We start from the raw sequence: 12,084 nt of genomic DNA on the forward strand, positions 1-12,084 counted from the left end.
GGCGGAGCGGTGCCGGTGCGGCGGGATGGGCGGCGCGGCCCCTGCCCCGCTCGACGCCGCATCACGGTGAGTGACAGCCGCCCCGGCCCGGCCCCGCCGCACAACCCGCCGGGCTTTTCCAATCAGGCCGGCCCGGGGAGGGATTTCCTGCCGGGACGGGGCCGGCCCGAGCGGGACTTTGCCGAGTGCCGCGCCGCCTGCGAGCCGGGACCCGCGGCTGCGCTCCGGTACCGGCCCCGCTCCCGCTCCCGCCCCGCGCGGCTCGGGAAGTTGCGGCCGGGCCGGGCTCGGCGCTGCTCGGTGCCCCGCGCTCCGGAGCGGCTCCGCACGGCGCGGGCGGCTCCGCTGCGGTGCCGTCGGTTCGCTCCGGCGCGGTTCGGTTCGCCCCGGTGCGGCGGGCTGGGAGCGCCGCCAGGTGAGTGGGGCCGGCGGAGCAGCTCGCCCCAGGAGCCGCGGAACAACTGCCCTCGGTGGGGGCAGAAACCCCCCCGAGCTCCCGGGGGAAGGAGCCGCCCCGCGCGGGGGTCTCGGGGCGGGGGAGGCGGGGGCGCGGCCGGGCGGGCACCGAGGGGGGCTGGAGCCTCCCGGGGGAACCGCGCTGCCCCCACCGCCCCTCGGGACCCGGCCGGGTGCCTGCAGCTCCTTTGCATCTTTCCTCCGCCACTTACGTAACTGGTTTGGGTTTGTTTGGGGTTTTTTTCCCCCTCTTCTCCCTCCTTTTTCCCCCCCGGCGCTGCCGTTGGCTGCGGGAATGTTTGGGATACTTTGGTTCTCCAGGTGGATTCCTGGGCTGCAGGCTCAGCTCTGCTCGTGTGGGAGGGATGTTTTGCTGTTGCTTTTCCAGCTTTGAGCGTTTCTCGAATTTTACCTTCGCTACTCCTCTCTGGGGAGGCTGAGGAGGCGCAGGTCGGCACTCGGAGCTCTCGGTCCCTCCGAGTTGCCCGCTGAGCCCCGCGTGTGCCGGGAGCCCAGGCAGCAGCACCGGGGCTGTTTTCCAAGAGAGCGGGCAGACTTTTCAAATACAAAGTCGTCTCAGCGCCTCACGTTCGCTTCTTGTGAGCGCTCTTGAGGAGCAGCACAGAGTTGGATGCAGTGCACAGGGTTAAACGAAATAGTTCTGAAGTCGGTGCGACGACACAGGAGGCTTCGGGAGGGGATTTGTTTGCAGCGAGAGGTTAGTGTAAGTCAAGTGGCTGAAACTTTGTTGTAAGGTAGATAAGCTTGTGCAGGTGCCCCAGGACGAGGGGAGGTGGCAGCTGACCCCGAGGGGAACCGGCTTCGGTGCCGAGGGATTCATCAGCTGAATGAGTGTGGGTGGGGGGAGAACTCCCAGCCTGCTGTGGGAATCACACAGCCCCTTGTTCCAGAAGCCAAGGCAGTACCTGAGGATCATCTTTTCGTCTCCCCTGTGCTGCTGCACCCTGGGGAGTGCAGGAACACGGGGAAGCTGTGAGGGGTCCATGTTTGTGCGGAGCTGCAGCTCCCGGCTGGGCAATGCTGTGCCATGGGATTCTCCTTCTGGTTTTGCCCCCACCCCAACAGGACCTGTCACTGTTGCCTTGTCTCGTCTGTGATTTCCATGCTCTGAACAGTGACCTCGATTGCTTGGAGGAAGCAACACCCGCTGTTACATAAACTGTGGAGGGCGAGCGCTCTAGGAAGGGAGACTCCACCGAGCCTTCAGCTGGTTCTGATCCCTTCTGGATGGGCAGAGGGGAAGCTGTGGGGTGATCTGGCGATAGCCTCGCAGCTGGCACGGTGTGTGCTCCCTGCTCTCCTGCACGCTCCCCGGTGTCGGAGCAGCCCGCCAGATGCACGGCCCTGAACTAGGAGGGATTTTCTTGCCACACAGTTTGGGCAGCCCGGGTGCACTGTGGGAGCACAGGCTGGGACATGTGAACTGCTGCTGCAGGACCCTGTGCCCTCTCCAGGGTACCCTGGCTGGCCAGGATATGGCTTTGATCCTGTTCTGAGCACAGCTGTCTTGCTGAATTACACCCAGCTCCTCACTCGGGCCAGAGAGAGCTCCTGAACTGGTGAAGAAGTGTCTTGGCTCCCAGGGCATGTCCCGGGAAGTTTGGAGGGTGAGGGTTTATCCTTGAGCAGGAGAAGAGCGCGAGGCAGGCTGCCCCACTCCCATGGGCTGCAGAAAGATTTGGCTAAACCTTCCCAGCTCCATTCCTTGTGTGCTGCCACCGGGAAAGGAGAGGGGGAGATGTGTGCCCCGAGCCCCGTGTGCTGCCCTCGGGGAGGCCGCGGTGTGTGTCTGGCCCCGGGAGGGCAGGGAAGGAGCTGTGTCCTGTCCCGCTCCGGGGGCCGCTCCCTCGGGAGGGTTCCTCCACAGGTTCTTCCCTCTCCGTTTAACATAAGGATGAGCCAAGTCCCTCCAGGACTAAATATAGTCAAAGTATTCGTTCTTCAGCACGGATACAAAAGCTGTCGCGACGGAGCCGGGAGGTAAATGGCCTTTGGGGGCTGACTCTGCTCTTCCCTCCGCAGGTCCCGGGCTGCCGTGCCGGGGCTCGGCCGTGCCGGGGCTCCCCAGCGTGCCTGCAGTGCCGTCACCGAGAGGAATGCCGAAACGAAGGGGCTAATGAGCACCAGAGAGGGAGGATCTATAACTTCCAGATGGCAACGAGCCCGTAATCCCTGTGGGATGAATTAGGGACTCGTCAACGCAGCAGAGCCTGCTGAAGGGAGCAAAGCACACCACCTCTGGCTCCAGGAGTGCTGTGAGAGGCTGAGGGCATCCCAATGCTGCCAGCGCTGGACACCCTGCCCCGAGCTGGCTGGCTTTGTCTCACAGAGCTCTTGTGCTGCTGGGAGCCTGTCCCCGAGCACTGAAGTAATTTTTGTTTTAACTGATTGCATGTTCTCCAACCAAACGCCATCTGGGTCCTGCTCCTCCTGATGCAGAAAGGGACTTCTGCCCTTAACAGAAAGACTTCTTCCTTCTGGTTTTTATGCCCTGTGGGATTGTAAAGTGTCTTTCTTCCTGGATTTCATCTCTCATCAAAGTGTGTTTTGAGGAATTAGGGGCTTATTCCCATGGCTTTATAAACCTCTGGGATCTGAGGGTTTCTACGTTGCCACTGCTCCCACCTGCCTGCGATGGGGCGCGAGCAGGAGCTGATCCAGGCCGTGAAGAACGGGGACGTACCTGGAGTGCAGAAGCTGGTGGCCAAGATCAAGGCGTCCAAGAGCAGTGAGTACCTGGGCAGAGAGCCCTGGGCTCCCTCCCCCTGGCTGGGCACTCCTGCCAGTCCCGGGGTGCGAGTCTCAGTGCTGGCTCTGACCCCTGGCACAGGAGTTATGCTGTGGCCGGAGGCGGGAGCGCAAGCACAGCCCGTGTGGATGAATGACTGGGCTGTAAGCAATCCTACAGCTCAGCTGGGGTTCCCCTTGGGCCGAGGGCCCTGCAGTGTGGGCCACTGAGCAGGGATGGGTGAAGGGAAGCCGCCGTGGCGGGGGGAAGTGAACCGCTTTGGGGGGACGCTGCTACAAAGGGTCTTTAGCGGTTGCTGCTCACTCCCAGCCGTATTTATCTTGTGAAAAATTATCATCCCAGCCAGTCGACTGGAACCAATCGTCAAGCCTTGAATTTCAGTCTGGTAATGTTTAACCCTTCAGCAGGGCTGTTTTCTTGCCTGTGCTCTCAGAAAGGTCAGCAGCAAGCAGAGCTTGGAGTGAGCAGGGGGCTTGGGGGGGTCCCCAAGGGCACCGGGGTCCTGCAGATGCTGCACAGCATCTGGAGGAGATGGGGAGGGTGGAAAGGTGGATGAGATCCTGGCCACTGCCACGGAGCCTGTGTATAGAGCTGAGCTCCTGGTCGTTTCTCCTGACAGACCAAGAGAAGGAAACTGGGAAAAGTAAATAAAAAGGCTCTCAATGCCATGTCTGGCTGGGGGAAGGTGCACCCTGGCTGCCCGGGCTGGGGGAGTGTGGATACCTCTGCCAAGGCTGCTGCTCATCGTGGGGGGTCTCATGGGGGTGGGTGGGAAAGCTGAAGGGGAGTAAGCTGTCCGGAGGAGGGAGAGAGGAAACTCAGGCAGGAGGAGGCTTCTTAGGAGCAGCTCAGAGCGGAGAGACTGGCACGACGAAACCCGAGTTAGGCTGAGGATTATAAACGTGAGGACAGGATCAACTCCCCTGGGTCATCTACTGGAAAGCTTTGACTGGGCCAGAACTTTGCAAATCTCAACTGCTGGGCTTTCAGAAGGGCTGGGAGCCACATCCTCCCCAGAACAGGGGCATCTGGTGCCCCTTCCCTGGGTGAAGGTACTGGGTGCTATTGCCTCTACTGCTCAGGGACTGTGCCTGTACAGGGTCCCTGAGCTGAACAAGAGCAGTCTGTCCATGTGGATGGCTTGAAGGACACCCCCAAGGCAATAAATATTGCCAGGACATGAGTGTCCTGCTGGCTGACACAGCCCTGTGCCCATATCTGGTGTCCCATGGCCAGGCAGTGTGTGCAGGCTGGGGTGCTCATGGCTCTCCTTCTCCTGCACACCCAGAGGGGTGAAGTCACACTTGTTTTCTCCTGTACCCTCCAGTAACTCTCTCACAGTTCAGTCCTGTCTGTTTTCTCTCTGGAGTCTTCCCCTCCCTGCAGCCGTGGGGCACCCACGTGAACATGTGTGTTTAACTCCCCCGCTGCAGCGGCATCAGCAGCTCCCTCGGCTTGTTTTCATTTGATTCCTTTATAACGAGGGGCCAAAAACCCCTGACCCCTCCAAGGCCACTGCTGCAAGCCCTCTGTGGGGCTCCTGTGCTTGACCTGCTGTGGGGCTTGCCTGGTGCTGGAGGCTCATCCCTGGCATGGAGGGCACCGCTTCTCCCCGTCCCTTATGGTTCCCTTTCCCTCTTCTCACCGATGCCATGTGAGCCAAGCATTTGCTGCCTTTGCTGCTCATTAAAGTGCCTTTTCCATATGACAGGCTGAGATGCTGATTTTTATTTTTTTTTATTATATATTTTTTTAAATCCCTCTAAGAGTCCTTCTGCTGTCTCAGTGGATTGGGAGCTCGATCGCTGTGATCAGCCCTCTGGGGCTTCCTGTGCCTAAAAAAGTCACCGCACGTAAGCAGAATCCAAGCGCCAGTCCCGGCAGCGGGAACTTCAGGGACACGTTTAATATTCTCCGTGCGCAGCCTCTCCCCGCACAAGTGGGTCACAGCACCTCTCGTTCCGAGGTGCCGGGGCGGGCAGGGACGGGATTTTTGGGGGCAGGAGCCAGGAGGGAAAGGGCAGGCGAGGGCAGCTGTCCTGCCTGCGGGAAGGGGACGGCGCGACGCCGTGGTCACTCCTGCATCCAGGGAGGGGGTTCTGGTCTGGGAGAGCCAGGCTGCTCCTGCCGGGCCAGCCGCGCTTTGCTGAGGCTCCCTGGCAATGGAAACATCCCGCTTTTTATTTTCCTTCTCCCTCTCCCCTCCCCTCTGCCTCGGGAGCGTTGCAGAGTTTAATTGAAATTGTTAAACGACCCATCACGGCTTTGGCCTCTCTCCCCCGCGATCAATCACGTCCCTGGGCGGCTGCCCTCGCCAACAATGCACCAGGGCCAGCAGCGAGGGGCTGGGGCTCCCGGGGGAGGTGACAGGCAGAGCCCCTCTGGCCAGGGATCTTCTGGAGCTGGACAGTGCCCGGCAAAGTTTGGGTGTCCCCATCCCTGAATGCAGGATCCAGGGACAGGGCATGGGGGATGCCGGGGTGATGCTGGGAGAGGGGGAGCCCCTGTGATAGTGGAGGCTGGAGGAGCTGTGAAAGGCGATGGGAGCTGGACTCACTGTTTGCCTTCCTCAAGGGAGTGGTGAAGATTTTTGTTTAAACGTATGCAAAGTACAAAGAAAGGGCAGCAGCTGAGCAAACTGGTGTGAAACTCTCAAGGACAGAGAGCAAAGCCCCGCTGGGGTTCAGCTGCTGCCTTGAGGAGGTTCGGTCAGCCACTTGCCCCGTTTCACCAGCTTTGTTGGTGCTTTCCAGACCTTAGATATTAAGAACTAGGGGGGGCTCATGGGACATGGCTGTGTTTGGGTCATGACCTAACTAGTCGTTAAATGCTAGCAAAGCTTGCAGAGGGGGCTTGGCTTTATCTCCATGCCTGTGTTGGAGCCTCTCACCACTGCACCCCAGCAGCACAAAGCATGTTAAGGTTTTCTCAAGAGCTGTGCCAGCCGTCAGATGCTGCTGCCACCATCCAGTTTGGCAGGAGAAGGGCGATGTTGCTGCCACCATCCAGTTTGGCAGGAGAAGGGCGATGTGCTGTGAGACTGTAGCAGGCAGATGTGGGATAAATCGCTCCTTCTCTCCCCCTTGAATTTCCTCCTAATCCCTAGTAGCTGTATCAGCTTAAGCCTCCAAGCGCGAGGTTTAATATCTCTCCTGTGATTTGTTAGCCGTTGCCACCGGCGCTCTGTGTCCCTGTCCTCTGCAGAAACATCCGCCCTCCTTTTATGACCTGCTGGGATTTCTGCTTCTCCCAACACCAGCAGGTCTGTAGTTGTTTGGGGGAGAAGTTGCTCCTTTTTTGCAATCTGTTAGTTATTTTGTAATAATGTTGGATGTGCCTTTGTGCCAGGCAGCATCCACCCTTACAGAGGAGGACTATCCTCCTCTTCACTGCTGCTACCGAGCAAGGCTTGTCCCAAACCCTCGGGTACTCCAGGTGCTATTCCTGGTCTGGCTGGAAAGCAAAACTTATCGTGTCAGGATCCTTATCATGTCAGGCTCTGTTACACCCAATGGCTTTCCCTGGTGGCAGTGGTGCAGGGGTGCTCTCCTGCTCCACTCCTGCCCTGGGCAGTGCAGGCGGCTGGACCTGGCTCTGCCACCGAGCGCAAGTGTGGCTCTGGCCACATCCCCTGGAGCCCAAGTTTGGAGGACGAGTTCCCAAAGCGTCCTTGGCTGTGTCCTCCCCTCCTCTCCCCGCACGCTGTAGGTCTGACGGGCTGGACCGGCTCCACAGCCGCGCTCCGACTTGGAGAGGCTGTGGGCACGCCTGCGGAGAGACGCTGAGAAACTCTGCCGAAACGGGCAAAACTCCCTCTTCCTCCAGGACTGAGCCAGCAGCGGGGCGAGGCACCGTGCCCGGGCAGCCGGGCTGGCCGTGGCCTCGTGCCGGGGACCCCACCACCCCACAGCGTGCCCAGACCTGCTCCTGACCCAGCCTGCGGTGGTGGCTGGTGGGAGCGGGAGAAAAGAGCCTTCAAAGGCTCTGGAGAGTGCGGCAGCCACGAGGCTGGATGGTGGTGGGGCTGCAGCTCCATGGCAAGGTTGGGTCCATCCTTTCTTCCTCCTCCTGTGGCTCTTGACCTCCCTGGAAAGGGGGGTTTCCTCTGGTAGCCTGATGTTTGCTGGGTGGGTTTTCCCATCTGGCGTTCCCACCTCTCTAGCTGGGAAGGAAAAGCCCCGCACAGGCAGCAGAAGGAGTGAATGGCTAGTTGGTTTTCAAAGCTGGGCTCCAACGGGTGTTGTGTTTGGAAAGGGGCCTGGCTGCCACTGGAGTGCCCGGAGCCAGGGAAAGAGTCGCTGTGCCAGTGCAGGAGATAAGGCACAAGCAAACAGCATCACACAGGGAGATGGAGGAGCCTGTGCTGGGCATCAGCTGGCCCAGCCCCTGACCCTCTGCACCCCATTTCCCTGTGTTCACAGCTCCACATTTTCCCCTGTCCCAGGTCTGTATTTCTGTCCCCAGCCTTTGGACACCCACTGGCAGGGCAGCCTGTGGTCCCTGCTGTCAGCCTGGGCCACTGCAGCTGACTTTTTCTTGTCTTTGTAAAAGAGTGGGGGGAAAACCAAGCTAACCCTTCTGGGGAAGGGGATGAATGTAGGGACTTCTGAGCCTGCTCCAGACCATGCTGCCATCCTTTGGAGATGGCCAGACATTGCTGGGTTATGCCAGGGAATCTGGGATCTCCTGGAAATGCAGAGGCTCCCTCAGGGCCATGGATGGAGCCAGGCTGGCAGCCACCCCAGTGGCACAGGCAGGATGCTGAGGTATGGGACAGGAGGGGAATTTCCATCCCTTGGGCATTTCCTGGTGACTCAGCCCAGACCAGGGGGCTTAGCTGCCCCTCCCCAAGGGCTGCAGAGGCCGTTTTGGCTGTCTGACCCAGAAACACATGATAATTCAGATGACGACAGCTCAAAGGCAGACAGGGAGGGCAGCCCCAGCCCTGGGACACTGTGTGCCCGGCTGCCAGCAGTAACCAGGACAGTGCTCCCCAGGGCTGCAGAGAAGGGGACGTGGCAAGGACACTGCCAGCACTGGCATTCCATCCTCTGGCTTGACTGGCTTCAGGAGGGAGCTGGTGGACCACAAAAACGACCAGCATCACTTCTGCCACCCCTCTGTCAGGATCCCAGTGCCACAAAGAGGTTTTTCTGGGAAGGTGGGAGGTGAATTGTTGGATCCCAGTGGCGATGGACCGCGTGTAAGATGGTTTCCTGCTGGAAATGGATGCTTCCACCAGCATTGCTCCGGCAAGAGTTAAAAGCGGGGTTGGATGCCGTGCGTGTATGTGTGCATGCACGCGCCCTGCTTTGTTTTTAAAAGCGCCTCGGCTGTCCTGGATCCCCGCCAGACCCGGGGCCTGCCGCTGGCAAAAACTCCGGCAAAGGAGTATGAAAGGGGCAAGAAACTAAATAACAATAAACCACCTTTTTTTTCCTGGCTGCTCTAGCAAGTGAGAGGGTGGGGAGGAGCTGCGAGCATTCTGGCTCCCCCTAAATCCCATCCTGCCTTCCCTAAAAAATCGTGCCTGGGATGGAGAGGGAGGGATCTGTTTGAACCTTGGGGCTGTAATATCACCCAAGCCTTGCCAAGGTGTCATGGTGAGTCACAGACCTGTCTGGAGATGCCCAAACTGCTTGGAAATGGCTCTGTTGGTATGATCTCTACCCTCCCAGGGAAGGAAGGGCTGGATACTGTGGCCCATCCCTCGCTCCTGCGGGATGCTGCCCAGGGTAGGTGCACAGCCACCCCGAGCCGTTTGCAAGCCCAGGGAGAAAGGCCGGAGCTGCAAGGGAGCGGGGCTGTGATGGTGAGATAAGGGAGCAGGGAGAGCCTGCGTGGGGCAGGCGCGCGGCTCCCGCAGCGTCCCAGGCCTGGTGCAACACGTCCGGCGGTGCTTCCGCCAAGCGCTGCCAGCGCCGCTCCCCGCGGGCCCGGCCAAGGCTGTGCAGGGAGCACGAGGCCCCCAGCGCTGGTGCCATGCCCAGACCCCTGCCCCGTCCTCCCTGGGGCCATCCCAGCAGCTGGGTCTGCCTCGGCCACCTGAGGTGGGCGGCTGTGCTGGGAGGGGTGAAAGCTCCTGGGATTTCGTAACGCTGGGCACGGCTGGTTGTGTAAGGCCCTGTCTGCTTGGAAAGGAGTTGGCGAGCGTGGCACGGGCATCTGGTGCCTGGCACTGAGGTGTCCCCAGCAGCGAGGTTGGCTCAGGCTCTGCCACCCACTCTGCAGGTGCCTCTTGCACCCATAGAACATCTATCCCAGTGCTGCCTGCCTCGGTCTCCCACTCCAGCAGCCCCTTGTGGAGCATCGCCTTGTTTCTTTGCCAGGACAGGCGTGGATAAGCCTGAAGGAGGTTTCCAGCTGGAGGTGAACTGGATGCAAATACCAGTATGGAGACTGGGGATTAGGAGTCTCACCGATCTTCCCCTTCCATGGGTGTCCTGTCTCCCTGGGCAGGACACCCAAGTCACAGCCTGTGCAGCCTCTCAGGGACCTGGGATGTGTCCCTACCATGGCAAGGCCACGTGAGAACCACTGGCCTCAGTGGCCTCCAAAGGGGGCCAGAGTCCTCCCTGGTGGCTAATCATTGCCTACACAGGGAACACGGGGACACGGTCAGTCTGGCCAGCAGTGTGGGGTCCAGCACAGCCATGGTCCAGGGATTGCTTTGGGCTGCAACCCAGGCTGCTCTGATTGGTGTGAAGCAGCTCTTGTTTGGTTTTGTGGGGCTGACACAGATGGGAAGGGCTTCCTGAGCCCTCCTGGCTTCCCTGAACCAGTACCTGCTAATCCTGCTGGCTTAAAAAGAAGGGAGACACTCCTTAGAGGGAAGGAGGCTCCTGCACAGAATGAGGTGCTGCCTCTGACCCTGCTCTGTGTCTCCAAACCTCAAGAGCTACTTAAGCAATGGGAGAGCCCTCAGTTTCCTGCTCAACAGTGTTAAGGTGCAGGCAACTCCCTGTCTTGGAGCATCTGTCCCACTGGTTATATTTAGCAGCACATGGATATCCTGGAGCTGCTTCTCTGTTCCTTTCAACCCAAACCTGGTGTGGATGAGCAGGTGTCCAGCTCCATGTCCCTGAATTCATGACTCTGTCCCAGTGCAGCCTGCTCCAAATGCCTGTGGCTTTGTGAGACTGAATTCACACCAGGTGAGCAGTCCTGCATGAACATCTCCTCCCAGGAGCAGTGCAGGTGGGCGCCTCTTCTCAGCCCCAGCTGGGTACAGCCCAAACCCTGGAACAGGGACCAGCATGTGGCCATCAGCCCCCTGTACCCACACATGTTGCTGGCTATGTTTGCCAAAACAGTACCTTGTTTTCCAGGAAGGGATGAGCCTTCCAGAGCCTTCCAGGGCTAGTTGGCTCTCCCAGTGCTTTCCCAGAAGGATTGCCACTGCTCAGAAAGCTGTTCCCTGCCAAGCCTGGGGATGGAGCAACGCGCCATGGTCTCGTGGCCAGGGTAGGGGGCATTGGATGCCACAGGAGGGGTAGCACAGAGCAAGAAAAAAAAGGAGCAGATGGAGGCAGGAGGGTCCCATATTTCCCTGTGCTCCTCCACTTTTTCCCCGACCCGCCCCGGGATGCTGCGGGGCAGCAGGTGGGGTTTCAGGGCTTGCTCCCACGTCCTGCCTGCGCCGCCAAGTCGGGCTTGCCGGGGCCGTTCCCGACACGCACCCGCCGTGCTGGGAAGGCGTAAACAGATCGAGTTCCCGGCAGGGGTCCAGGGAGCAGGCAGGCCTTGGCTTGTGTCCCACCACCGCTCCATCGGGATGGGGTGTGGGGAGCGCCCAGGCAGGGCTGGGGTGGAGGGGGCTGACCTGGCACGGGGTCGCTGTGGGAAGCTGGGCACAGCATTGGTCTGACAAGGAGCCAAGGATGTTGCCTCTGCCTCTGTTTACCTCTGGTGCTGAGTTGGGCCTGTTCTTTGGGGGGTGGGAGGTGTTGATGTACTGCCCCCAAACCCCTTCCTGATCCCTTTATGGGAGCTGCTGACCAGAGCTCAGACTGGGGGTCTTCAGATCCAGCTCCTTTTTTTCTACTGGAGTTGTATTGTGATGCCTTTGACCTTGCTGTAACTAACTCAGCCCTTGTCCCTTCCAAGGGATAGGGGGGGATGGGGCTGCTCTGTGTTGCCTTTGTCCCCAGCTGGTCCCCAAGCAGCTGCTGCCCGGCTCTGGCGTCCGGGCTGGCAATGGGAGGAACCTGCTGCCCTCCCTGCTGGCCCTGGAGCAGCTGGGATGAGGGGAGGGGGTCAGGAACGCAGTGCCCAGAATAGCTCAGCAGTCACCAAGGGCCCCCAAGGGATGGGAAGGTGGGTGTGGGTCCTGGGGCGGGTTCCTGCTTCCAGAACAGGGTGATGCCTCTCCCCAGGACACAGACTGTCCCTAACTGCTAAGTGATTGCTGCTTCTATGTGGGGACATGCAGGGTGGTGCAGGACATCCTGGTCATGTAGCTGTCATGTCCCTCTCCTGTCCACTGCATATGGAACCCTGTTGTAGACCAGGATCCCAGGCAAATCCTTCACTGCCACAGCTGTATGAAAATATCCCAATCCAGCTAAGGCAGTGGGCAAGATTTTGGCAAAGGCTTCTCCCACTTTGGAATGGTCCAGCCAGAAATGCAGGCAGGCAGTTGGAGGGTCTGATCCATCTGGGAAAGAGCTCTCACTCTGGGCATGGACCATGCCACGGGATGCTGTTGAAAGGACAACACTTTTCCCCACCTTGGGAGGGAAAGGAGAGTGGCAATGGGACCATCTCTCTCAGGCTGGAGAGAGCTTGGCCTGTGCCTGCTCGTGACGGACCCATCCCTCTCCCATTCCCACTTGCCAGCAGCATGGAGCAGCCAGTCA

At 59.7% G+C, this 12,084-nt stretch overlaps 1 protein-coding gene across 3 annotated transcripts in view; it reads left to right on the plus strand.

The window, feature by feature from the left end:
• Positions 1-201: 201 nt before the first annotated feature.
• The window catches only part of CASKIN2 (CASK interacting protein 2), a 33,476-nt gene continuing 21,593 nt past the window's right edge, over positions 202-12,084 (plus strand). For 2 of the 3 annotated variants that reach the window (XM_059485533.1, XM_059485535.1), the window contains exons 1-2: positions 202-415; positions 2,500-3,205. In XM_059485533.1, the coding sequence (XP_059341516.1) occupies positions 3,112-3,205 (94 nt within the window). In that variant the 5' untranslated portion in view covers positions 202-415; positions 2,500-3,111. Of the gene's footprint in view, positions 416-986; positions 1,175-2,499; positions 3,206-12,084 lie in introns of those variants that run through there. The other variant, XM_059485534.1, reaches the window with a different exon arrangement.

This window comes from Ammospiza nelsoni, chromosome 19, assembly GCF_027579445.1.
Source record: "Ammospiza nelsoni isolate bAmmNel1 chromosome 19, bAmmNel1.pri, whole genome shotgun sequence".
NCBI classification, from domain to species: Eukaryota; Metazoa; Chordata; class Aves; order Passeriformes; family Passerellidae; genus Ammospiza; species Ammospiza nelsoni.